The following is a 27,409-nucleotide window of genomic DNA, read 5'->3' as shown; positions in this document are numbered from 1 at the left end:
CCTAGAGTAATCAAATACATACAGGTATATTTGTGGTTTCTAGGGGATAGAAAGAAGAGATCATGGAGAGTGACTGCCAATGGGTACCCGGTATCTTTTAGGGCAGTGAAACTGTTCTACAGTCAGAGAGTGGTAATGGCTGCACAGCTCTGTGAATACACTAGAAGCCATTGCATCGTACATTTTAAGTGAGTGGATTTGATGTATCTGAATTCTATTTTGGTAAAGCTGTTGGAAAAAAGATTGAAAATGGAAAAGGAACTAGCTTTATCATTATGATGCAGAGTTTTATAAAATAGTTGCTGAGAACAACAAATTTTATCTCCTGTCTCCAAGATTACTAGTTCCGTACTTTGGAAATGTTGTTTCAATCTAATTAGAAATGCAAGCAAAAACAGATGTGTCGCTGTTCATGTGTAAGGTTGTAACAATTAAACCAACTCCATTAAAATTTGTTTAAATTTAAAAAAAAAAAAAAGTGTTGTCTTTCATGGTTTCCCCCGAGTGCTGCTACCCCTCAGGAGTTAACACTGTTTCCTGTAAGACCTGGCAAGACACCCCAGCAGATGTTACTCATCTTTGGGCCTTTTTAGGATAAGGAAAGGGGAAACCACTCAGGACATCTAGGTCTCTTACATCCTTACCCATGAGAGATCTTCAATGCAAGACAGATTGAAACAGCTCATAGTAGTGATTAAGAAGAAGATAACTGTAGTATTTGATTACTGCATAGAGATATAAATGCCCTTCCAGTTTGCTACCAACGTTAACTGAAAGATCTGCCTCATTCTGGACTCTTTCCCCCAACTTTGACTTTTTCTATGGAGGAAGAGTGAAGCACAGAGATCAGGTGGTAGAAGGCTTCCCTTTGGCAGACCTTGCTGAAAAAGGGTTTATGAACACGTTTCTTGCAACAATTTCTTGATGTAGAGTACGTACTTCCCTCTGAGATACAATAAAAACTGTATCTATGTCTCTAATTTTTATAAATGTCATACTCATATTTAAGATTTAAATGGTATGAGAAGGAAATTATGAAAAATTTCATATAAATATGGTACAGTTGAGAATTTACTTTTTTCTTTGTGTGTGTGTTGCTTTCTACATAAAGCTCCTGTTGGAACACCAGGATGCAATTGCCCCTGAGAAAAATGACTTACTGAGTGAATTGCTGGGGTCGCTGGGAGAGGTGCCAACCGTGGAATCTTTTCTTGGTAAGAGCTTGTTCCTTCTACTTATCCCTTGGTTTTTGTTTAATTGGGTGGGTTGGTTGGTTGGTTCGTTGGTTTTCCTATCCTAGATAAAACAATTATTTTAGAATTTAATGCTTAAGGATATTTAAAGAATAACAACTACACTTGCCCCTTCCTACAGTAAGAGTTCTGTAATTAATGGAGTCCGGGATTATAAAATAATTCAGTATTCTTGAAGGTAAGCTCCAGATATGTCAAAAAGGAATTGTCAACCTGTATTATACAGAAAGAAGGCATCATTAAAGAACCAAATTTATTAGAAAATGAAAAATACTTTTATTAACAGTTATCCTTTTTAGTAATTTGTATTTGAAATACCTATGTCCCATGTCATTTTCATTTTTCAATCAGATGTTTTAAAAGCCACTTTAGCTATAGTAGAATGTGGGTTTTGTGAAGACCATGATCTCCCATTTAATTACCAAGCCTATCTTTCCCACAGAACCTTTATCTTACATTGTTGGTGCCATCATCACAAAGAGTGAATTGGAAAAATAACACTAGGTTTTTTCCCTACAGGGGAAGGAGCAGTTGACCCCAATGACCCTAACAAGGCAAATACACTAAGTCAGCTTTCAAAGACCGAGATTTCTCTTGTCTTGACAAGCAAATATGACATAGAGGACGGTGAAGCTATAGATAGCCGAAGCCTCATGATAAAGTAAGTTTGGGGGTTAAAGGGCACATGTCTCCAAATACACATCTTAAACCATGCAAATTCAAATAAGGCTAAATCCCAACTAATTTATTTAAAAGTATGTGAACATTGAAATCTATTATGTATATCCATCAAACACCTAACCAAAGGATAATAGACTCTTTAGAATTTAGGAAGGAATTAAATATTATAATAGTTTACAACACCTTCCTTGGTTTTTAGTTTTCCATGTAGTAATTTGATTTTTTTCCTTTGAGAAATGATTAACTCAGCTTATGCAAGTCCTTAGGTAACTGAAGAGAAATATCTATTACAGAGTGGCCAGAAGATTAGTGAGGAAATTCAGTTAATCAACGTTAATTTCCGGTATAAAATCATAATATAAAAACATATACCTACAATAAGACATTATGATAGCATCTGATTTATTGGCCTTCCTTCCTGTTAAACTGATCCTGGATATATTTACCAGCTTTGACTTTTATTTGTACCCTGCTTCCTGCCACCAAAGATTTCAAGTGAAGCATTCACACTTTAAATAATACTATCTTTTCTCCATCAAAGAATCAAGGATATTCCACATCCATCCTTTACACACAGAGTAAGAAAGAGAATGAGATTCATGATACAACACCATAAATCAAAACACCATAAATCAAAAGCACCCACTGACCAAGCAATGCAGTTTTCAAGAACTTATACAAACCCAAGAATGCATATCAGTACATTAGAACAGTTACGTATTGGGGTGAGATGGAGACTGGAAGTGGAAAAACGAGGACAAAGGGAACAAATATGTGTTGAAACAATACTAAACATATTACTTCCAAGCTACCTGTCCTGAGTTCTGAGGTTGTTTTAATTTGTGGCAAGAGCTTTCTCTCCTGCCACTGATGTGCTGAAGTGTGCTTTAAGTGTGAATGAAGACAGCATTCATCTCCACTTGATTTTTTTTTTTAAACATTCAATCATCTGTGAAAACAACAGGAAGAGCTTCTTCACTGTGCTGTGTTGATATGTTCCTCTCTTAGGCTTGTTGATTTTGTCCTCAGATCATCTGAGGCTCCATTCAGTCATGCAGCAAATGCTTGACTACCTACTCTGTGTTCATGTGCTGGGCTTGAGGCTGGGATACAACAGTGGGTAAGCTGGTAACAGCCCCTGTCTTACAGGGGTGGAGAGCACAGCTCGACAGTAGGACCGCGACCAAGTTGCAGGACTAGGACTCACCCTTGGCCTCACAAGAGTTGAGGGCAGTTCTTTTTGACTACAGATTACCAAGGCAGATGAAAATTTCAGGGAGACAATTCAGGGCAGGGCAGGAGAGAAAGGGGGAGAAAGTCTACATCCTGGGTTCCTCTGAACAAGTGCCAATTATAAAGATAAATGGAAATACAGATTGTGTGGTTTTGCCATGTAAATGAAATTAGGCCAAGTATCCCATGATCTCATAAGCTTTGTCCTTTAGAAGTAATGGGAAGAAATTTTTTCTTAATTAGTTTTGTCTGCTCTTTGAACATCATTTTCTAAATCCAGTCAACTCAAATGTCTGCATGATATCGAGAATCACAATTTGAGTAGTTCAAAGTATCAGATAATCTGAATATCATATATATTTATACTTATTCCTGAACATGAGTCTCCATGATTCTGCAAATTCTAGGAAATCACATTTAAAGATAAAACCATAAAAGTCAGGCCTGTCTGGAAGCAATGTGTCTTAGCCTGGGAAACCTGGGACATTGTCCTGTTTGCCTTACCCATTACCCAGCCTCTGCCCTTGTGTGGCTCTCCCCCATCCCCCCAGTGTGTGTTGGAAACAAACACTATGCACTTCTTTAATCACCACACTATGTAGAGCCAGCCGTGGGTTTATTTTTTATTGTGGTAAAATACACATAAAACTTACCATTTCAGCCACTTTAAAGTGTACATGCATTTAGTACATTCGCAGTGTGCAACCATCACTGTTGTCTAGTTCCAGAACATTTTTATCAGATGTGAACCCTGTACCCATTAAGTAGTCATTCCCCATTCCCCGCTGCTGCCCAGCCCCTAGCAACTACTAGTCTGCACTCTATGTCTTTGAACTTTTGCCTGAAGATATGAAGTCGTATCTCACTGTGGTTTTGGTTTGTACTTTTCCAATGACCAGTAATGTTGAGGATCCTTCCATATGTTTGTCATCCACTTGTGTATTTATGTATTCTTTTTGGAGAAATGTCTATTTAAGTCCTTTGTCCATTTTAAAATTAGGTTGTTTGTGGTTTTATTCCTCAGTTGTAAGAGTTGTTTATATGTTCTGGACACTGGACCCTTATCAGATATATGATTTGCAAATATTTTTGCCCCTTCTGTGGGCTTTTTGCTCTCTTGATAATGTCCTTTTCCGCACAAATTTTTTTTTATTTTGATGAAGTCCAGTTTATCTGTTTTTTTTTTGTTGTTGTTGTTGTTACTTGTGAGATTTACCCCAGTGTTTTCTTCTAAAGGTTCTATAGTTTTAGCTTTTACAGTTAGGTCTATTAACCCTTTTTGAGTTCATTTTTGTGTGTGGTGTGAGACAGGTGTCCACCTTCATTCTTTTTTGTTGTTATTGTTGTTGTTTTTTGTTTGAGACAGCGTCTCGCTCTGTCGCCCAGGCTGGAGTCCAGTGGCATGATCTCGGGTCACTGCAAGCTCTGCCTCCTGGGTTCATGCCATTCTCCTGCCTCAGCCTCCCAAGTAGCTGGGACTACAGGTGTCTGCCACCATGCCCAGCTAATTTTTTGTGTTTTTAGTAGAGACGGAGTTTCACCATGTCAGCCAGGATGGTCTCCATCTCCTGACCTCGTGATCCGCCCACCTCAGCCTCCAAAGTGCTGGGATTACAGGCGTGAGCCACCACTCCTGGCCCCACCTTCATTCTTTTGCATGTGGATGTCCAGTTGTCCTAGCACTATTAGTTAAACAGACTATTCTTTCTTCATAGAATGGTCTAGGCACCCTTGTCAAAAACTAATTGACAATACATGTATGGCTTTATTTCTGGATTTTCAATTCTACTCCATTCACTTATATGTCTATCCTTGTACTAGTGCCACACCATATTGATCACTGTAGCTTTGTAATGAGTTTTGAAATACGGAAGTCCTCCAACTTCTTTCTTCTTTTTCAAGATTGTTTTAGTCTTGCAGTTGAATAGGTCTCTTGCAGTTATATGTGAATTTTAGGATCAACTTTTCCATTTATGTAAAAAAGGCTTGAGGCCAGTGTTTTAATAGAGGCCCTAAGTCTTTTATGCTCAAAGGCCTTCCTCTTGGCATACTGTGAGATCTTACTGTTGGCCGACCACTTTACTAAGCAGCCCAGTGATCAATGTAGGTAATAATTTGAAATCAACACTGACTGGTTAGCCATCCCTGAAAGTGAAATTTGGATATTGCCCAAAAGGTTCAATAGAATTAGTTCTATGATTTTAGCCAAGCCCTGCTTCTAAATATATTTCCTTTAAAGTACATATTTGAAAAAATCTTGATACTAACAGATAATTACAAAGTGCAGCATTGACAGGGAACCTGAAAACTGAGTCTTTTTCTTGCAGGCAAGGAAACTAAAGTCTAAAAGTACCAGTATCAGTCCATGGCCTGTTAGGAACCAGGCCACACAGCAGGAGGGGAGCAAGTGAAGCTTCATCCTGTATTTACAGCTGCTCCCCATTGCTGGCATTAACACCTGAGCTCCACCTCCTGTCAGATCAGTGGCAGCAGTAGATTCTCATAGGAGTATGAACCGTATTGTGAGCTGCACATGCAAGGGATCTAGGTTGCACACTCCTTATGAGAATCTAATGCCTGATGATCTGTCACTGTCTCCCATCACCCACAGATGGGACTGTCTAGTTGTAGGAAAACAAGCTCAGGACATCCACTCATTCTGTATTATGGTGAGTTGTATAATTATTTCATTATATATTACAATGCAATAATAATAGAAATAAAGTACACAATAAATGTAATGCACTTGAATCATCTTCCCGAAACCATCCCCCACCCTGTCCATGGAAAAATTGTCTTCCACAAAACCTGTCCCTGGTGCCAAAAGGGTTGGGGACCACTCCTTTAAAATATTGATTTGAACACTCATGAGGATGACTTTTTTGATTTGAACACTCTCATGAGGATGACTTTTTTCCAAGCTAATAAACCGAATTTGTAACTCAAGCATAAGATATAGTTCTTGAGATTCATTAGAGAACCAAATTTAACTAAAATCAGACAATGACTTTTATAAGTTATGAAGTGGACAGACATGAAATGCAGAGCAATTGGGATGTGAAAATACCTAGCTTTTCTCTATCAAAAAACTATTCTGCTTTTTTGTGAAACAGATTGTGTTCTTAACTTTCAGAAATGCCCTTATGTTTAATTACAATGTCACTAGTTTTCCAGTCATGAGTAACTCATCTTCATGGAGGCCCCCATAGTAGCAGAATTTGAGGCATTGTTAATCATTATGTTTGTAAATTTAATTCCATGCTAGTCTCATAATTCTTACTCATTAGATGAAGATGAAGATGATGATAATAGCAAACACCTATGTAGTGCTTACCATGGCCAGGGACAGTTTTTATATACTGTGCAAATGCAAAGTGTTCCAGAATTCCAAACCTTTTGAGAGCTGACAGTGGTCAAAGGAAATGCTCTTTGGAGTGTTTTGAATTTTCGGATTTAGGATGCTGAAGCAGTAAGTATATAATGCAAATGTTCCAAAATCTGAAGAGATAAAAAATCTGAAACACTTTTGGGCCCAAGCATTTTGAAAAAGGGACCCACAATCTGTAAAGAGAGAAAGAGAATAACATGTGCATATATATATTAAAATAAACATGTATAAAATATGCATGTAATATTCTCAGCAACCCCAAGAGAGTGGAGGTTATTATCAGTATTTTACAGATGAGGAAACTAGGCACAGAACAGGTATAAACCTTTTCCTGGGTAACACACTTACTAAGTGGAGCAGAGATTCAAACCCACATGATTTTAAATCCTCCAGGGCCCACACTCTTGATCATAAAGTTTTACAACTTGTCGAGGGCAAGGTCATTGTTCTTTGCATTCTTAGGAATCTTAGAATAAATAATGAGAATTATTAGCTGAGCAGTTACTGAGTAACGGAGGCTGGAGCATCTTTCCAGACCAAAGAGGAGGGACAAAGGGCACATATCGGAGTAGGAAGAAACATTTATTTCTTTTTCCCTTGTGTATGTTTATAGAATAGCGAACCTCAGTTTGGGCTATTGCTATTTTTCTAATACTACCAAGCACAGGGATATTTAAAAAAAACAAAAACAAAAAAAAAAAACAAAAACAAAACCTGGTCGAGGAATCCTAAAAACCTAGTCGAGGGGTCTTAGGATGACATAGGGTTATAGCCTCAATCTATCACTTATTAACCATGGAACTCAGCAAGTTGCCTCGCCATCAGTTTTCTCCTCCATAATATAGAGGAGAGGGGAAAGGAAGGGCTATGATGATCACATGAAATTATAATTAATACCATATAAATTATATAAAACTATGCAGTTGTCAACCTTTCATTATAACTTATGATTCAACTTAAAATATGTGATCCTTATGGCCTTAATTAAGCTTAGTTTCCCACAAAAGTATGTGTGTTTAAGTAGAAGGCAATATTTGTGGTTTTTAATCATACTTAGCTGCTTGAGTGCTTAAATTGTCATCTCTTAAGAATTTCCTGTCACATGATTAAGTTTAGGTTCCATGATCCCAGCTGAAAGATTTCCTTGTTTTTTGGTCCAAACTAGCAGGAGCACTAAATGGCTAAGGTGATATTTGAGGTCTGGAGCTAATAATGTAAATTATCTTGTTAGGATGTTAAATATTGAAAATATTCCTTAGTTTCCACAAACACTGATTGCTTTTCAACCTTGGGCACAGTATAAGCAGATGACAGAGGGGGAGCTTCAGGAATGCTACTGGTAATAATAGATACCATATGAATGGAGTGGCCAAACCCAAGGGGCCACACCAGCTTACAAGCGCCGTATGGGCTCATTTATCTACAGTGGGGTTTGAGCACAGCTATGATGAATAAACTCCCTGGTGTATTTCTTTCTCTTTTTTTCTTAATTCTTTTTCAAAATTAGATACCTCCTCATTCAGGGAGAGCAAGACCCGTGGTTTGGATCAACCTATCTTACATATTTGAAGAGCCCTGGCGCCAGTACTCTAAGCAGTTGATTTATGCTGGTCAGACCATATCCAAAATGTTATATTTGGACTGGGGTGGGAAGGGGGATGCATATTAAGGTCATTGGTAACTGGAATGTGAGCAGGACTGTGAGCTCTCTGCAGATGCCATTGTGAGGAGCTTTAAGGGACTGAGCGGTTTCACTTGGAAAAAGGAAAGATGGTGGAAGAGGGGATAGAGGAACACAGTCTTGGCATTTCTCTATAGGTTTTTCAGGAGCTGCTGATTTGGAAAGGGAATTGGACTTGTTTCCTGCAGCTCTAGTCTCTTAGGTCTTAGTTGCCACATTTGTACAATCAGGGATTGGATTGTTTTTCAAAGGTCTCCCTCCGGGCCACAGTCCTAAGACTAACCAGGTTTCATGACTGGGTGGCCCTGGAAGGCAGGCCTCTCAGAGTGAGCCCCTGTTTGAGAATGGAATGTGCCAATATTGTACTCTCCAAAAGAAATTTAATATGAGCCACATGTAATTTTAACTTTTCTAGAAGCCTCATTTTAAAAAGAAATAGATGAAATTAATTCTAATAATATATTTTATTTAACCCAATATATCCAAAAATATTTAAATATGTAATAAATGTAAAAAATTGATGAACTATTGTACATTCTTTGTTTCATACAACATCTTCAAAATCCAGTGTGTGTTTCACACAGCACATCTCAGTTTGTACTAGCCATGTCTCAAGTGCTCAAGTGCCACCTGTGGCCAGTGGCGGCCATCATGGGCAGCACAGCTTTAACGACCATGTGAGTGCTTACCATGTGCCAGACCTCACAGAAGGCTTTAGATCTTTTCATCCAATCCTTGCATCAGTCCTGAGAGATTCCTGTTTTATAAACGAAAAAACAAAACCTGCAAGGATTATATAACTTGCACAAATCCACATGGCTAATATGCAACAAGAGTCCGAGCCAAGACAGATTTGGCTTTAAATCTGTCCGTCCCCGTCGTCCTTAAGCACTAGACACACTGTAGTGGGAGGGAGGTGGGTTCCCTGTCATGGGACTGGATGGTTACTTATGTCTGAGGTAGAACTTTGGCAATGAATTCCACAGGCCTGGTGTACAGTAGAAGTCCAAGGGAAACAGGCTGTGTGAGCAGTTTGTCCTCCAGCAACTCTTGAGCAAATAAACATTCTTTGTCTTTGGTGGGGCACGTTTTATTGACTCCAGTCATTTGGTCATTGCACAGCTTCTCTAAAGAACTAGAAGTTCCCTAGAAACTGTATATCACAATTAGTTCTGAGAATACTATTTCAAACAAGAAAGTTACTATATTGACATTTTTTAAATCATCCAAAGCTTTTATTTTTAACTCAGTGTTCCTGTTTAATACATTGATGATGATGGCTGGAGGAAGGTGGTGTGTAGGAAGGAAAGGATACATTGCTTTCTCAGCCACAGCCGCTTTAGGAAACATGCCATCCCCCACGTGGCTGTAATTAGCTGTGGGCCCACCTTTGACTCTCTGTGGAGTATTTAGCTGTGCATTCCCAGACAGCCTGTAAATCCCCAGCAGCAAAGGGTCATGGGGCCAGAGGAAATGGTTCTCCAAAGGCTAGGGGGAAGGGAGGCAAGGAAGACACATTGTGATTGTTCTTTTCACACAGACTTCTGATAAATAGGAAACGAGAAAAATGATGTTTGCAGATGGCTTATTGGATTTTATCCTATTTTCAAAGGTAATATATTTGTAATTAACTTGAAGAGTTTTCTCTGTCATTTGGGAGTAGTTCCCCATATCCTTCAAAATGTGAAAATTTTGTTCTCATTTCTAAATTTCATGCTACATGAACATTTCCTGCTAGAGTTTAGGAAGAAAAATTAGTCATTCAGTGATATCATGTAATGACTCTGAAATAACTAAAGTTAAATGCAATAACGGGACTACAGTAAAAGTGAAACTTCAGATGTCGATTAGACCAGTGTATGTATAATTTAAACAAACTTTTGTCTGTGTTTCCTTTTCTTCTTTCTTTTCTTTCTTTCTATCTATCTATCTAGATATCTATCTGAGATGGTATCTCACTCTGTCACCCAGGCTGGAGTGCAGTGGCACGATTTCAGCTTACTGCAACCTCTGCCTCCCGGGTTTAAGCAATTCTCACACCTAGGCCTCCTGAGCAGCTGGAATTACAGGCACACGCCACCATGCCCAGCTAATTTTTGTATCCTTAGTAGGGATGGGGTTTCGCCATGTTGGCCAGGGTGGTCTGGAACTTCTGACCGCAGGTGATCCGCCCACCTCGGCCTCCCAAAATGCTGGGATTACAGGAGTGAGCCACCGCGACTGGCCCTTTTTTTTCTTTTTAGAAGGAAAGCCTTTTCCAATAATACTGTTTCCACCTTATGTAAAAGTGAGCAAATTTGACCCTTTAGCTTTTATGTTAAAACCTTTGTATGTAATTACATAACATGATGCCTCCCTAGGAAGTGGTGGCCAATTGCCATAAAGAACACCTATGAGAGAACTACGGTTTTCAGAACTACTTCCAGAAGAATTTTCCAGCTCTTTACTGTTTACTGAGAAGCTCTTCTATTCTCTTCCACCTGAAGACTGGAAGAAGACCTAACAAATAGGTTTCTTTGTTAACCCTATTTGTTAGTTGCTCAGGCCCTTGAACACCATCCTCCTCGCTGCTGTGTCAGCTGACAGACCAAGCCTCCACAGCCCACACTGAACGTTCGCTCCCACTGGTCTTCAGACTCTTTAATAGCTTTCTGATAGTAGGAAAGGTAACAGTTGGTCTGGCTCCTAAAGGCTTATGAGGTATTAAGCCAGCCCAGAAGTCTAGGTGCTATTAAAGTCAGGAAAGGAGAATATTAGATATCATTCCTGCACTCTGCAGTAGCAGGCCATATCAGCAGCACTTGCTCCCCCTGCCCATCAAAAAGTAGTCTCCGTCTAAAAAAGAAGGAAAAGTATTTAGAGAGGAAATCTTGTGATACACTTGTGCCCATGTTACTGACAGTATAATGCTACAACATCAAGCACAGAAAGCCCAGACTTTGATTATCAAGCATTCATAAACTTTCAGGAGCCTTATAGCAGACCTGGTGAATATCCGCAAGAATGTTTTATTTTAAGGTATTATCTTTGAAGCTTCAGTATTGTATGTGTTTGTGCACTCTCTTAGGAGAAACAGATTTTTGTGCATAAGGACTACAGTCTGAAAGTCTGTCTCTTTCTCTGGTTTGTTAAGGACCAAGAAGCTGATAATTGATGTGATCCGGAACCAGCCAGGGAACACATTGACAGAAATCTTAGAGACACCAGCAACTGCGCAACAGGTAATTTGACTTTAAGTGTAAAATAATAATAGACAGGTGTTGATTTTCTTCATAAATCTTTATGCCATATGTTTATTATCTCAGAGAAACTGTATCTGACATGGTCCGGAAGTAAGGAATTTTATCTATTACTGCAGTGGACTTAGTTCAGCCATATATAAACCTGTATGAAGTATCAATGGGAATGAAGTAGAAAATACAGCACCAAATTCATGCCGAATATACTTTTGTCTTAACCTAGGATGATAGTTCTGGGTTTTTCAAAGCCCGGAAATGTTCATCATAATGGGCAAATAAGTCAGTTGAGAGAGTTCTAGCTGACAGGATATTGAAAAATACCTTTCACATTTTATGTATTTACTAACTTGAAACAAATAAGCGTCTCACATGTTAAAGATGTTTTCCAAATGCTTCAGAAGCAAATGTTGAGTCCACTGAGTCAAAGCATCATTATGTTAGCGTAAGTGAGGTTTCACAACAATCTTGCATTTAGCTTTTTATTAACATCTTTGAAAATACGTCATTGTTCGTTCTAAAATAAATTCAAGATTGTTATTTTAGTACCAATAATTGCCGCTCCCTAAACAAAAGTTAATTATTTAATTAACTATTTCTTAGCACAGCTACACATAATTTTCCTGGATCATTCTTAATTTAATTGATTGCCAAGGAATCCTTGTAATAGTTTTTAATTTAAAAAATATAAAAGGCTGGGCATGGTGGCTCATGTCTGTAATCCCAATACTTTGGAAGGCTGAGGTGTGTAGATCACTTGAGCCCAGGAGTTCAACACCAGCCTGGACAACACAGTGAGACCCCCATCTCTAATTTTTAAAAATTTTTAATAAAAAATGTAAAGCAAAACTTCAAATCACGTTTGTTAATATGTGGATATGTTTTAAACAATGTGGGTAAAATATTATACTAGGTTAGTATAAAAGACTTTTACTCCTTACTATTTTTCATTTTCCCCTAAATGTATCATGAATAAGTGACTAAGAACACAGACTTCTGAGATCAACTATACCTCTGCACCTCCTAGGTGTGTAACTCTGTGCACTTAGAAGCATTGCTGTGCCGCAGTTTCCTCAACTGTAAAATGGGTATAATAATAGTACCCAGCTCACAGGCAGGATTAAGTCAGTTAAACATGTTAAGTGGGTACATCTGTATCTGGTGCACATTAAGTGCTCAACAATGTTGGCTGCTGCTTTTGTTATTTACTGCTAACCTGGTAATAATGTTCCAATAATATTGACCTACCTGTCCTGTGTCTAAGATTACTGTGCCTAACTAATAGTCGTTTCCTTAGACTTCATCTATTGGGTCAGTCAATTGTCTAGTACAATGAAATGGGAAGACCAATAGTCTCTTTTTGTTACTGTTTCCTTGAACAGACTATCCAAAGAGTATTCATTCATTCATTCATTTACTCATCGTTTGGGAATTTATAATGTGCTAGAATATTCTTATTCCCTTTGGCTCAAAGAAACTTTGCAAGTTTTTCAGAGTTGCTGGTTTGTGATTACCTTATAAGAATAAAGCTCTCTGACTGCCTTACTGTTGGTTTAGTTTAGGACTCTCCATAAACATGGCTGATGTGTGAGAGTTTAGCTGGGTTCTGAACATTCAGGGTTCTCATAGCCACATTTCAATAGGTAATCTAGTTTTAGTTTCCTCAGCTAGCCTATCCAGGAATTGAAATGCTTCCATCTGGGGAACAAAGTAGCAGTTATCCATTAAAATATGTCCATTACTATAGTGATTTGTCACCTTGGCAATAAAGTAGCTATTGAGAATTTTTCCCAAATAAGGCTTGCTATCGAAAAGATGAAGTAATTCCTTTCAAAGACCTACTTCAAAACTCAGGAAGAACATGTTCTGGTCCTAGTCTCTGAACTTTGGCTGGAGGACTACTTTCATTTTGACATTAACTTGCATTGTGTAGCTTATGAACTGTGAAATTAGGGGATCAGAGAAAACTCAGCATCTTGATATTCTCTTTTCAGGAGGTAGACCATGCCACGGACATGGTGAGCCGTGCAATGATAGATTCCAGGACTCCAGAAGAAATGAAGCATAGCCAATCTATGATTGAAGATGCACAGCTGCCTCTTGAGCAGAAGAAGAGGAAAATCCAGAGGAATCTTCGGACGTTGGAACAGACTGGACACGTGTCATCTGAAAATAAATACCAAGACATTCTCAATGAGATTGCCAAGGTTTTTGGAAACAGTATTCTTTCTTCCTTCACTTAGCAGACATTTGCTAATCACCAGTCAAGTGCTGGGCACTCTGTGAGGTGGCATTAGGGATTCATGGTTGCGTATGCTGTGGTTACTGCCCTCTTCAATGCTACAGATTTTTCAAGGTTTCAAAGCAGTTGATGACTTTTTTTCTTTTCTTTTTTTTTTTTTTTTTTTGAGTTGGAGCCTCGCTCTGTTGCCCAGGCTGGAGTGCAGTGGCGCAATCTCGACTCTCTGCAACTTCCGCCTCCCAGGTTCAAGCGATTCTCCTGCCTCAGCCTCCTGAGTAGCTGGGACTATAGGCGTGCACCACCACGCCCGGCTAATTTTTGTATTTTTAGTAGAGATGGGGTTTCACCATGCTGGCCAGGCTGGTCTCGAAATCCTGACCCGGTGATCCACCCAGGCCTCCCAAGCAGTTGATGACTTTTAAGAGAAAGTCATCAATCACAACACTTTCATGTCATTAGGAGAGTTGAAACAGACCAGAAATAAATACTAAAAAATGTACTTGACAAGTTTGGTCTATACCTTTAAAGTTTTAAAAATAACACTATTGGAAGAGTTTTCTCCTGAGATGTTAGTTGTCATATAGCTCAGTTGCTCTTAGAACCTGCCACTGAGATGGAACTCTGTGTCCCTGATCATTTGTTTTTAAGCAATTTAGCCTCAATGCAGTTCAGACTTGAAGATTAGTTTCTGTTTTCTTATCCAATATTTTTACACTTGAGAAACTTCCTGAGCAAAGGATCTCAACTTAGTGCAATGAAACATCACAGGAAGTGGCTGAGATCTGTTTGTCAAGGATAAGGAAGTATATATTTGGGTTAGAAGGATATTTCATTCTCTTTATTCAAACATGCAAATTAATATGGATCTAGAGGTTAAAGGCAGTTAAATGACCAGAAAAAAAAAATTTCTCACCTTCTGGAAGGGAAATGCGCTCAGCTTTGTTCTTTGATAGAAAGTTATGTTCAATTCTGGCAGTAGGCTTATTCCTTCTAGCCCAAGTGACTCAAGGGAAATAACATTTCTTTCTTTAGTTTGGGGGTAGAAATATTTCTATTTGGGAATATGGGGTAGATAAATATATGCTTTTGCTTTAAAAAAGAAAAAGGCTATCATGAAGACATGATATTCTATTTAATGAATATTCTATTATATGAAGAATTTCTATTTAATGAAGAATTCTATTTAATGAAGAATATTCTATTTAATGAAGAAATTTTACCTAAGGGCATGGGGAAGTTGTGGGGGAGTGTATGTGTATGTAGGTATTTCTTTGAATTCCTAGGGGAATGGTTTTTAACTTGTTTACAAAAGAAAAACAATATTAAACAGGCACCGTTTTCTTAAGTCAAACATTTTCATAACTTACCAATTAGAATTATGAAAAAAACTTATATCTGCAAGTTTAAATTTAGCATAGCTCTTGTAAGCTATAAGCAGCTTATGCAACTTAATGTTCTAGGAATTCTATTTAAATCCAAGTAATAGTTATCAATGTTGAATCTTTTCACTCAGTCTTGACAGCCCAGTGTTGTTTTTTCAAACCTTGAGAAATATTTGTCAGATGAAAAAGTTTGTTCTTTTCTTATTTTAAAAATGAATTTAACAATTAAATGTAAACTTTTTTAGTTTAAAGTACTATTCAAAGAGGAATATTCAAAATAGTCTGAAGAGGCTGGGCACAATGTCTCATGCCTATAATCCCAGCACTTTGGGAGGCCGAGGCGGGCAGATCACTTGAGGTCAGGAGTTCAAGACCAGCCTGACCAACATGGTGAAACCCTGTAACTACTAAAAATACAAAAATTAGCCAGGCATATTGGCACGGGCCTGCAGCCCCAGCTACTCAGGAGGCTGAGGCAGGAGAATCACTTGAACCTGGAGGTAAAGGTTGCAGAGATCAGGCCACTGCACTCCAGCCTGGGTGACAGAGCAAGACTATGTCTAAAAAAAAAAGTCTGAAGAAATTGCATTTCTGCTACTTTGTGCCCCTTTTAAAACACAATTTTTCCTTAAACTAAATGTGTGGTTATTCTAAAATAACTTCTTTGCCTTTCCATCAAGAGAAAAATTAATGTTAACAAGTCTCTTAAAGTGAAATATGTACACTTTCCAGTTCTGAAGTAAAAAGGGATGGGAACCCTGTGGTGTTGAGAGTAAAATAAGGTGCCTGAGATAAGCTACAAGTCAAGTTACAAATAGTGACTTACTACTGCTTGATATTCTTCTTGTCCCAAACTGGCAATATCATAAAGCAAACTTCTGCTTAAATATGATACCCCTTACTTGTTGTTTTAGGATATTCGAAATCAAAGAATCTATCGTAAGCTTCGAAAAGCTGAATTGGCAAAACTTCAGCAGACCCTGAATGCACTTAACAAGAAGGCAGCATTTTATGAAGAGCAAATCAATTATTATGACACCTACATAAAGACTTGTTTAGACAACTTAAAAAGAAAGTAAGTTAAAATCATGTCATGTTCATTTGTAATGTCATGATTTCTATGAGATGTCAATTCTGTGTTTCTAGGCAGTTGGGTTGGGTATGGAAGAAAACTTTTTGCTCTGTCTTCTAACCGAAAACTAGAGTCTCAGTTTTATTATTTGCCACTGTGAACTAAGAAGGCAGGAGTAAGTGAAAGCTTTTCAATTCCCCACCAGCACTAGAATTAAAGTGGCTTACCTGTTGTATATTGAGCAAATAGCATTAGTAAGTTAGGGAAGCACTTTCATTATTCCTTTTGTCTTTTTTAGCCAAAGATTTTTTTAAATACTATTATTTTTAAAATCTCTTGTTTTTGGAATGTATTTTATATAATTGATAATATTAGATAATGCCAGGTGTTTGCTAATTGCACAGAGCAGCTGAATGTTTTTAAATTGCTTCATGGTTTTAAAAAATTATTGACACAACTGGCAAAATTTGGCAGCTGTCTATTATCCATTAGCATAAGTATTATAGGTTTTTATATACAGTATAGCCATTTTTAATGAATATCCTTTGCTTAGTAATTATTCTTATCACTAGACTATGATCAATGCTAGTTAAATTTTAATTACCCATTTAAATATGTAATACAATTTTTTATATAATCCTTGTCATCAAATTGGCAGGAGGAAATGGTGCTGTATGGAAAAATCTATTGCATTAATCATAGATCTTTTAAATTTTATTGCAAATTGACTATAATTTTATGTATTCCTGGGGTACAAGGTGATGTTATCATTTATTATTACAATGTGAAATAATTAATTCATATATGCATCACCTCAAATACTTAGTTTTTGTGATAAGAACACTTGAAATTTACTCCTAGCAGTTTTTAAATGTACAATACACTATTATTAGCTATATTCACCACACTGTGCAATAGATTTCAAAAAAAAACTGATTCCTCCTAAGATTTCATATCCTTTGACCATCATCTCCCCATTTCCCCCACCCTCCAGCCTCTGAAACCACCATTCTATTCTGCTTCTATGAGTTCAACTTTTTTAGATTCCACATATAAGCGAGAACATGTGGTATTTGCCTTTCTGTGCCTGGCCTATTTCACTTAGCATAGTGTCCTCTAATTCTGTCCACATTGCCCCAAATGTCAGAATTTCTTTGTTTTAGGGCTGAATAGTATTCTTCTGTGTGTATATATACCACATTTTCTTTACCTGTTCATCTGTTAGTAGATTCTTAGGTTGATTTCATAACTTAGCTAACGTGTGAGTAGTGCTGCAATGAAGATGGGAGTGCAGACATCTCTTTGACAAACTGATTTCACATCTTGGAGTAAACACCCAGAAGTTGGATTGCTGAAATCACAGAAGATTTGATAAAGGGATGCAGCCACATTTAAACCTTATTGATTTGGCTCCCACTAGTCCTGAATTTTAGTTCATTTGCTTCAGGCTTCTCTCTCTCTCTCTCTCTCTCTCTCTCTCTCTCTCTCTCTCTCGTGCTCTCTCTCTCCATATATAGTTCATTTGCTTCAGGCTTCTCTCTGTTTCTCTCTCTCTCTCTCTCTCTCTCTCACTCTCGTGCTCTCTCTCTCTCCATATATATATATATACAAAAATACACTAAATATGTATATACACACACTATATATAGTGTGCATATGCACTTATAATTACATAAACATATACACTATACACTAAATATAGGAAGGAAGGAAGAATATATACATATACATGCAAGGAAGAAGTTGGTCAAGCTTACTTTCAGTAGAAATGAGATTGTTAGGGATTTACTTTAGGGCATTTCACACAAGATCCACAGTCGGGCGAATTGGATTTGGGTTCTGATTCTCTCTTATATCGTGTGATCTTGAGCCCAGTTCAGTGAACTTTGAGCCTCAGTTTTCTCATCCTTAAGGTGGAATTAAGAGTACCAGCCTCACCAGCTTGGCTGACATGGCGAAACTCCTTCTCCTCTAAAAATACAAAAATTCGCCGGATGTGGTGGCATGTGCCTGTAATCCCAGCTGGAGGTTGAGGCAGGAGAATCACTTGAACCCGGGAGGCAGAGGTTGCAGTGAGCCAAGATCACGCCACTGCACTCCAGCCTGGGCAATAGAGCAAGATTCCATCTCAAAACAAAACAAAAAAACCTCCCCCCCAAAAAGCAAAGAGTACCAGACTCACAAGTATGGTTATGAGAGCTACATGATATAGTATATAGCAAAGGAATTTATTAGTTTAAAAGTACTATGGAAATGTTAATTTTGGAAATGTGAGGTAATATTTATAAGGCACTTAGAACAATGCTGGCCACATAGTGTTTGTTAAATAGATTAAAACAGTCCTAGTAATATCGTTATCTAGGAATACACAGTTCATGTTATTGCACCAAAGTTACTTCTGAAATGACTAAAGATAGCCACTTGGTTCAATATACCTGAGAAAATAGAGTGTAAGTTTTATTAAAAATGTTAGTCTGTAATGCAAACTTCAGTCACTTGGGAAATCCCTTTCCCCACAAACAGTTTAGTAGTGAAGTTGCACTCTATGGACAAAATTACCTACTATCACAAAATAAAAAGGTGTATATTCAGCGCTCTGAGGGCCAGGTATGAACAGCGATGTCACTCTGAGTATGGTAATTGCACTACCAGAAGCCTCTGCATTTGCCATCATAACAACAAATGTTCTGTTCTTATTTTGTCAGAAATACTCGGAGATCAATTAAACTAGATGGAAAAGGAGAACCCAAAGGGGCGAAGAGAGCGAAGCCAGTGAAGTACACTGCGGCAAAGCTGCATGAGAAAGGTGTCCTGCTAGATATAGATGATCTTCAAACAAACCAGTAAGTGTGACCTGGAATCTGCATAGAACACGCATGCCATTTGATTTCTTGTGGCCTTGGAGAGAGCTCCATTTGGTCTAGCAAGGCTTAACCTCAATTACTGATGGGTGACAAGGGAAGAATACACAAATTGTTATGGCTACTCTTCCCTTGGCCTCAGCATCTGGTGCTGTCGGTCATATGTAGTGTTGATCAGTGGTTGTCTTTCCCGTGGCTTGTGCAATATGTTTGGATTGGTGAACCTCCAGAACTGAATCATAGCAATGAGAGTAAAAGGCTGTCTTTTGGTCTTGATGGATGAATTATCTACCATTGCAAAATAGCACCTTTCTCATTTAAAATAGGCTCTGCCAACCCCTGGATCAGAGCCATTTCCAAAGCATGCTGTGAGTGTGTGTATTCGGTGTAGTGGAAAAAACAAACCCTCCTTCACAGCCCCACATCAGGCACCATGTGCTGCCTCCTTTTAAAGGGGTCATGAGCCCAGTGTTCCATCACTTTCTTGTCCTAAAATCTCAAGGGAAGCCAGACTCACTGGCATTTGCCTTTTCTTTAACTCCTGCCTTCCTTCAAAGCCTGACTTCTGTTTATCCCATGAAACCTCCTGACAACACCAACTGAGAAGAAAATGCTTCTTCCTGAGATGGAGTCTCACTCTGTGGCCCAGGCTGAAGTGCAGTGGTGGGATCTTGGCTCACTGCAACCTCCACCTCCCAGGTTCAAGCGATTCTCCTGCCTCAGCCTCCTGAGTAGCTGGGATTACAGGCACATGCCACTGCCCGGCTAATTTTTGTATTTTTAGTAAAGATGGGGTTTCACCATGTTGGCCAGGTGATCCGCCCGCCTCGGCCTGAAAGTGCTGGGATTACGGGCGTGAGCGACCGCGCCTGGCCTGAAGTTTCTATAAAAGTTATCATCTGAAATACTCAATTGGCTATAGGTCAATAATGTTCATGTTCTGTGACTCACATATTTCCAATTATGTTTTATGCTCTTGAAGAGCAAGGACCATATCTTCTATTTCTTTTGTAATAAAGCACCTATGTCAGAACTCTGTGAGCTACAGATCTCAACAATAGCCATCAAACCTAGTGTTTGGAGAGCAGAATTGGGGGAAAGATGACGTGAGGTTTTTGGTGACTTCCTTAGGATTTTCTCAACAAGCCATTATTTTAAAATGATTATTTGAGATTCCATTAGTTTGTTTCAGCTTTAAGCACATCTGTATTTGTAATTTCTCATGTATGAATGTTCCTTTCTTCACAGGTTTAAGAATGTTACATTTGATATCATAGCTACTGAAGATGTAGGCATTTTCGATGTAAGATCAAAATTCCTTGGTGTTGAGATGGAAAAGGTGCAACTCAATATTCAGGTAAGCTGCTGGAATTTCTGCACATTGATGATAAATTTTATATGTGGATCATACATTGCTACCCTGGCTCTCGCTCTTCAGGACGACAATAAAGTTTAACAGAAAACCAGTGCCAGCCTTATTTGCCAATATTTGTTAAGTGTTGATGATTTTTAAGAGCTGTGACTTTTCAAATGATTGGAAATTAATATGCTTCTAGCTGGCAAACCATAGCAGTCAGTTTCTCTAAGCCATGTTTCCATTTTAAAGCTTAGACAAAAGAATATAATTTAAAAGTATTCAGAGCTATTAAATAAATGCTATAAATTTTCCTTTTATTGGAAACTTGCATTTCTTTCTAAGACTATGTATGCCCAGGACTGGAACTTTCATGATCTCATTTTTCCCTCTTTCCTAGAATGGTTTTTCTTTTTTGTGGAGGGAGGGGGTGGGGGTGGGGCATTGAGAAAGGGTCTTGCTCTGTCACCCAGGCTGGAATACAGTGGCACAATCATGGTTCACTGCAGCCTCAACCTCCTGGGCTCAAGCGATCCTCCTGCTTCAGCCTCTCGAGTAGCTGGTACTACAGGCGCACACCACCACATCTGGCTAATTTCTGTATTTTTTGTAGAGACAGGGTTTCACCATGTTGCCCAGGCTTGTCTTAGACTACTGGGCTCAAGTGATCTGCCTGCCTCAGCCTCCAAAAGTGCTGGGATTACAGGCATTAGCCACCACACCTGGCCCCTAGAATAGTTTTTATGTCAATTTATTAACTCTATTTGTCAAATGCTTGGGATCACAGGAATGAAAGGCATTATGCAAAACAGATATCTATACATAGAAAAATGGTGTTTGCAATATAAATTATCGTTATTTTATCATAAGAGCCACATTTAAGCCAAATACACGTAAATGAAAACCGAGAAATCCAGTTTCTGTGCAAAAAAAAAAAAAAAGAGGGCACTGCAAACAAATGTTCATCTACCCCCAACTTCTTAATCCTTAGCACAAAATCAATTTAAAGAAGTAATTTATTTTTCTTTTTTGATGTAACACTTTTTAAATGGAAATAACATCTTACCTGGGCCCCAAACTACTTACAAAATGGTTTCCAGGTATTTTGCATATGTTTACATGAATCATCTCACTAAGATCCTGAGAGTGATGTGAATTCTGGCCTCACTGTCTGTGCAGCCCAGGGCTCCATGCACTGGAATTACCTCCCCATCATGGGAGTGTGTGCCAGAGCCCTTCTTTTCTGGCAGCCCTTGTAAGTTTAAAAGAAAAACGGGAGCTGAATGGGTTTGATAAGGACATTGAGATAATGGAGTAAATTAGAATTCGGAGATAAGATGAAAGCTATTATGTAATTATTGAAAGTATAATTAAGTAAACAGTATTGTTTTCTAACTTACTTTAAATGTCACTAAATGTATCCATTTAATAATTTAGCTAATTAGGGTCTTCAGTTATTTTGTGTAACAGATAAATACAGGAAGAGAAAAGAAGGTGCTTGTGGTGATACCCTTTGGTTAGTGATTCCTCTGTAGAAATAGCAAAAGACATATGTGATTGCCAAGAAGGAAATTATCCAGGGCCAGTCAATATCAACTGGACCAATGAGTCACAAGTGACCAGGAGACACCTTATATTGTGTTTAGAGAGAAAGCAATAATTCCATGAGACTTCCTTTGAGTACTGGTACAAAAACCAAGCTTCACTTGTTCCTTTGTTAAGGATTCTGTATACAGTAAGATTAGCTGTTCATACCATTCATTTATACACATAATGGATTGTGAAATGTTAATCCTTAGCCATATGCAGGTGACCAGTATGTCCTGGGTTTTTTAAATCAGTAGTGCATAATCAGAACTGGCTACATCCTTAGCAGCGCTCAGAGCAAAATAAAAATGCAGCGCCCTGTTTTTAAAATTATTAAGGATTTTAGGATGATGACAGAAGAGAATAAAACCCTGGGCATGGGACCCTGTGCGGCTGCACAGATTGCATACCCACGGAGCCAGCCCTGCATTTGATAGCTGTCAGATGTAAAGGCAGACTTCTATTTATATATGCAGCTTTCAGTCAATTGCATGAATGTGTAAATTGTCAAAGAGAAATGTGATGGCCAGGTCCTTACTGTGAGTAAAGGACCAGGAACAGGACCAAAGTTTGAAAGGACTAAAGAAAGCCCCTTCTAACATTACAGCTCTATGTCTCTTGGTTATCTTCAGCCCATTTTCCCTTCAGTTCCTAAAGAAAACCGTAGGATAGAATTATATCCTATAATTATAGGCCATATAGGTAACAGGAGGATATGACTTATGTGATATATGTTCTTCTTGTAAAAATAATGTCAGGTATTTATCGGGGACTGCAGGGTGGGCCTTCTTCCTCTCCTAGATGAAGAACTGAGGTTCAGACAGCTAATTATGGAAGATAATTAGCTGGGATAATTATGGAAGATAATGCAGCTGGGATCCAAGTTCTTCATCACTCTAGTCCACTGCCTGTCTCATAGGATTCCAGTTGATCCTGCAAGACAAGAGTAGCTTACAAAGGGTTTGCATATACCTTAATCTCATATCTCATTCCCAGTAGCACCCTTGTGAAATTGGCAGTGTTATCCCCAATTTACACACAGGGAAACAGAACTTCAGAGAAGTTATGTCATGTTGCAAGGTCTTAAGATAGCAAATGGCAGAGCTAAAACTAAAGTCTGCTTTTCAAGTCATGAGTCCAGCCATGTTTTCTCTGCTCCCTACTTTGGGGACCCAGCTACTTCCCCTACATATGCCATTCCTTTTCAATCTAACTCTGTTGGTTTAATTCTTTTCCACTAGACTTTGTTTAACAGATGTTGCATTTCCCAGAGGAAAAGTGAATCTCCTCTACACTCTAAATAGCTAAAAGTATTATTGATGAAAGGACTTCAATTCCCTATAGAATTTTAGTTCTAGAAGCATATCTGAATAATGTAGGGGTTTTCTTAAGTGCAGTGAGAGGTAATTGAGGAAGTGGAGGAGGAAGCTGCCAAGAGTCAGAGTTCTCTCAGAGATGACTCCAACTTCTACAATTGACCTTGCTAGAAACAAGAAAATGAGACTTAGATATTGGGCCAGGACAGCTCAGGAATTATATCTTCCATTGGGAAAGGCTTCCTGTACCTATGTTACTATGAAATGTTACAGCTTAGTTTCATGCATATGGCTGGTGTGATCCAGTTACTTATTTTAAAAAGAAGTTGATTTCCTTTGTTTATATGCTGGCAGTGAAAAACAGAATGACAGTTCGACTTAAGAATGAGGGCTTGTTCTCAGTACAGAAACAGAAGTAGCCTAGATCAAGAAGTGCGGACCACCGCTTTGTACAATGGTCTCCAAACTTTGGTCACTTCATCAGGAAATAGTACGAGCACTTCTCTCCATACATAGTTATTTGTAAAGTATACATGCTTCTGCTATTGTACTCTAAAATGTGCTGTATAAAATATATACCAAAAAAGTCCAAAAAACGAGAAAAAATAAATAGAAATAGGAGTTCTAATATTCTTTTTGCTTCCCCAGTGAATGTCTTGCTCACTTCACTTTAAAAAAACACTGCTTTCTGTGTTTTTGTTTTTGTTTTTCAGGTTTTTTGAGACAGAGTCTTTCTCTGTCACTGAGGCTGGAGTACAGCAGTGCAATCTCGGCTCGCTGCAATCTCTGCCTACTCTGTTCAAGTGATTTTCCTGCCTCAGCCTCCTGAGTAGCTGGGATTACAAGTGTGCACCACCACGCCCAGCTAATTTTTGTATTTTTAGTAGAGATGGGGTTTCGCCATGTTGGCCAGGCTGGTCTCACTCTCCTGACCTCAAGTGATCCACCTGCCTCAGCCTCTCAAACTGCTGGTATTACAGGAATGAGCCACCACACCCAGCCAGAAAACACTGCTTTCTAAAGAATATGCATCTAGCCAGAACTTTGTGTTTTAACATTTTCGATTAAAAATTGAAATTATATATCTGACATTAACTTAATGATCATCATTTTCTTTCATACAGCCCTTATCAATTCCAAAAAGCTATTTTCTTTCATCTAAGTCACAATCACTTGGGAATTTATTAAAATGCAAATTGATGGGCCCCACCAGAGAGCTACATAATAAGAAATTCCTGTGGGAGGAGCCCAGGCAGCCTTTATTTTAACTAGCCTATGTTTTTAACCAGATGATTCTGATGTACACTTAAGTTTTAGAACCCCCATCTATGGCCTGGTGCCATGGCATGCGCCTGTTGTCCTGGCTACTCGGGAGGCTGAGGTGGGAAGATAGCTTAAACCAGGAGTTTGAGACCAACCTGGGCAACATAGTTAGACCCCACCTAGGTGATTAGGTCAATTGAATCTGACTTTTGTCAACAAATTCTTCTAATATGTTTTTTAAATGCACAAAATGTCAAAGTTGAGATTTAATGATGCTTTTTACAATTTCAGGATTTACTTCAGATGCAATATGAAGGAGTAGCTGTAATGAAAATGTTTGATAAGGTTAAAGTGAATGTAAACCTTCTCATATACCTGCTGAACAAGAAGTTCTATGGAAAGTGAAGTGCCTACAGAAATTTCTTGGATTCTGTATCATCTGGATTAGGAAATGAATTTGTTTAATATTTTTGTTTTTAAACATGATTGAAATCACTGCTTATAAATGTGTGATTTTTTTTAAACGACCAAAACTGTTCTGAAGAATGTACCCAGGTGCCTTTTTGCTAATTTGATACTATAATAGAATGAGACATAAAATGAATTAATGGAAACATATCCACACTGTACTGTGGTATAGGTACTCTGATTTAAAACTTTGGACATCCTGTGATCTGTTTTAAAGTTGGGGGGTGGGAAATTTAGCTGACTAGGGACAAACATGTAAACCTATTTTCCTATGAAAAAAATTTTAAATGTCCCACTTGAATAATGTAATTCTTCATAGTTTTTTTTAATCTATGGATAAATGGAAACCTAATTATTTGTAATGAATTATTTAGACAGTTCTAAGCCCTGTCTTCTGGGAGTTATCAATTTTAAAGAGAACTTTTGTGCAATTCAAATGAAGTTTTTATAAGTAATTGAAAATGACAACACAATAACACTTTCTGTATAAAAGTATATATTTTATGTGATTTATTCCTACTAAATGAAAGTGCACTACTGCCTCATGTAAAGACTCTTGCACACAGAGCCTTTAAGTGACTAAGGAACGACATAGATAGTGAGCATAGTCCCCGCCTCCACCCCTCACAATTTATTTGAATACTTCAATTGTGCCTCTCAATTTTTTGTAATGCTAAAAAATCAGTATCTAGATGGTTTTTAAATGTATTCTCTGGAAATTGTTTTATGTAAAATAAATGTTACTTAATTCCATTAATTTGGCTTTTAAGTTGTCTTAATAAATCAAAGTCATTTAGTGGGTAGGGGAAGATTCTTGGTCGGGTTTGTTAGGAGAGAATACATTTCTTGCTGTACTGGTTAAAGTATAGAGCAAGCTGCTGTAAGGAAAAGATACAAAACCCTGGTGTCTAAAACAAGGGGTAGAAGTTTGTTTTTCTCAAATTCAGCTCAACGGTGAGCAGATCCACAAGGTAAAGAGTTCCAGGTGAGTCAGTTGGCTCTGTCCTTGTACTGATTCCCCCCAGCCAGATGAGGAAGAGGATGGCGAAGAAGTCCAGGGCAAGCCTTTTCAGTTATACGCATCACTTTTACTTCCACTTACATTGTATTGGCCAAAACTGAGTCACGTGGACACAGCTAGCTAGAGATAGTCCCTAACTAGGCAGCCATGTAGCCAGTGAATACAGAGAGGTAGAGAGGGAATTGGGTCTGTTATTAAAAGGAAGAAAAGGAGTATGATTCCTGCTGACAGTTTAGGAGTCTCCACCACAAAAGGATTCCAGACTCTCAGGCCGGAACCTCCCTGCCACTTTGTTCATGCCTGCAACAGGCTTTATTTTTTCACAAATTGCAAAATATTGAGAAAGTAGGTTAGTTTATGTACATGTGGCACAAATAAACTTGAAGGGTAAGACCAACAGAATTTGGAAAATTCAAATTAAAAAAAGTAAAATCTGCTACTTTAGTGATGGTTTCAGGCTATATATATTTTTTTGACAAAGAGATGAATAGCTTAAAACAATGCTCACTATCTCAACAGTTTGCGGGTATGTATGTTTTGTAATGCATTAGCCTTAATGCAGGCTTTGGTAAAAGGAATTAAATATACAGTTAAGTTTCACGTTGAAAATAAACCTCCCTCTTGCCCTACTGCTAGCATTGGAAAGGGGAACAGGAGCCAGGGGCAATGAGGGGTGGGCGGGGTAAGCTTCCTTCTTGCTCCGGGCAAGGCTTTTAGTGGAAATGTATAGAAGGAGCCAAAATTAGGGAGCAATGTTTTGGAGGAAAAAGCCAGCCTTTCCCAGCATCTCTGAAAGGAGCTTGTCTTAACTTACTGCAACACTGAATGATATGCTTGAATGTTATTTGTACGAATAAAGATACCTGCATCATATCAATACCTTCAAGGAACGCTGTGAATGATTTCTCTGTTGGCCCACAAGATGAGGTTATTGTTGAAGACATCACCAACTGCTATTTGTGTGAGATCTTTAAGCGGTATGAATGGGTGACCCGAGAAGAAGGCTCATGATGAAGGAACAAAACCAAGGGCCATCGGGGCCTGGGTGTAGCAGACTTCAGTTTACAGAGATTTGTTGGAGCCAAGTCCTGTGCTACTCTTTAAGAGGACTAAACTGTCCCTCAAGCCACAGGACAATTCTTGATAACCCTGAGCCTGAGCCACTAAGGACTCCAACTTCCTCCCAGAGCCCATAGATTTTTCTTACTCAATGGAAAAGGTTTTTTGTTGTTTGGGTTTTTTGTTTGCTTGCTTTTTTGCTTTTAAACACTGAGCAATTGGAACTATAACTTATTTTTGCAAAACTGACTCCTGTATTTTGATTATTTTGATCTTAAAAGCAAAAAGTACTTATGCAACACTCTAGGTGCT

At 38.3% G+C, this 27,409-nt stretch overlaps 1 protein-coding gene across 8 annotated transcripts in view; it reads left to right on the top strand.

The window, feature by feature from the left end:
• The window catches only part of IQGAP2 (IQ motif containing GTPase activating protein 2), a 304,162-nt gene extending 278,388 nt beyond the window's left edge, over positions 1-25,774 (top strand). For all 8 annotated transcript variants that reach the window (XM_001146396.6, XM_009448991.4, XM_063811148.1 and 5 more), the window contains 8 exons: positions 1,112-1,214; positions 1,773-1,914; positions 11,370-11,457; positions 13,467-13,679; positions 16,011-16,171; positions 18,874-19,011; positions 20,278-20,386; positions 24,841-25,774. In XM_001146396.6, the coding sequence (XP_001146396.1) occupies positions 1,112-1,214; positions 1,773-1,914; positions 11,370-11,457; positions 13,467-13,679; positions 16,011-16,171; positions 18,874-19,011; positions 20,278-20,386; positions 24,841-24,954 (1,068 nt within the window). In that variant the 3' untranslated portion in view covers positions 24,955-25,774. The remainder of the gene's footprint in view (positions 1-1,111; positions 1,215-1,772; positions 1,915-11,369; positions 11,458-13,466; positions 13,680-16,010; positions 16,172-18,873; positions 19,012-20,277; positions 20,387-24,840) is intronic.
• The last annotated feature ends 1,635 nt before the right edge of the window (positions 25,775-27,409 follow it).

The sequence above is a fragment of the Pan troglodytes genome, chromosome 4, assembly GCF_028858775.2.
Source record: "Pan troglodytes isolate AG18354 chromosome 4, NHGRI_mPanTro3-v2.0_pri, whole genome shotgun sequence".
In the NCBI taxonomy this organism is placed as follows: domain Eukaryota; kingdom Metazoa; phylum Chordata; class Mammalia; order Primates; family Hominidae; genus Pan; species Pan troglodytes.
The sequence above is the reverse complement of the archived record's forward strand: the minus strand, read 5'-3'. Positions and strand labels throughout refer to the sequence as shown.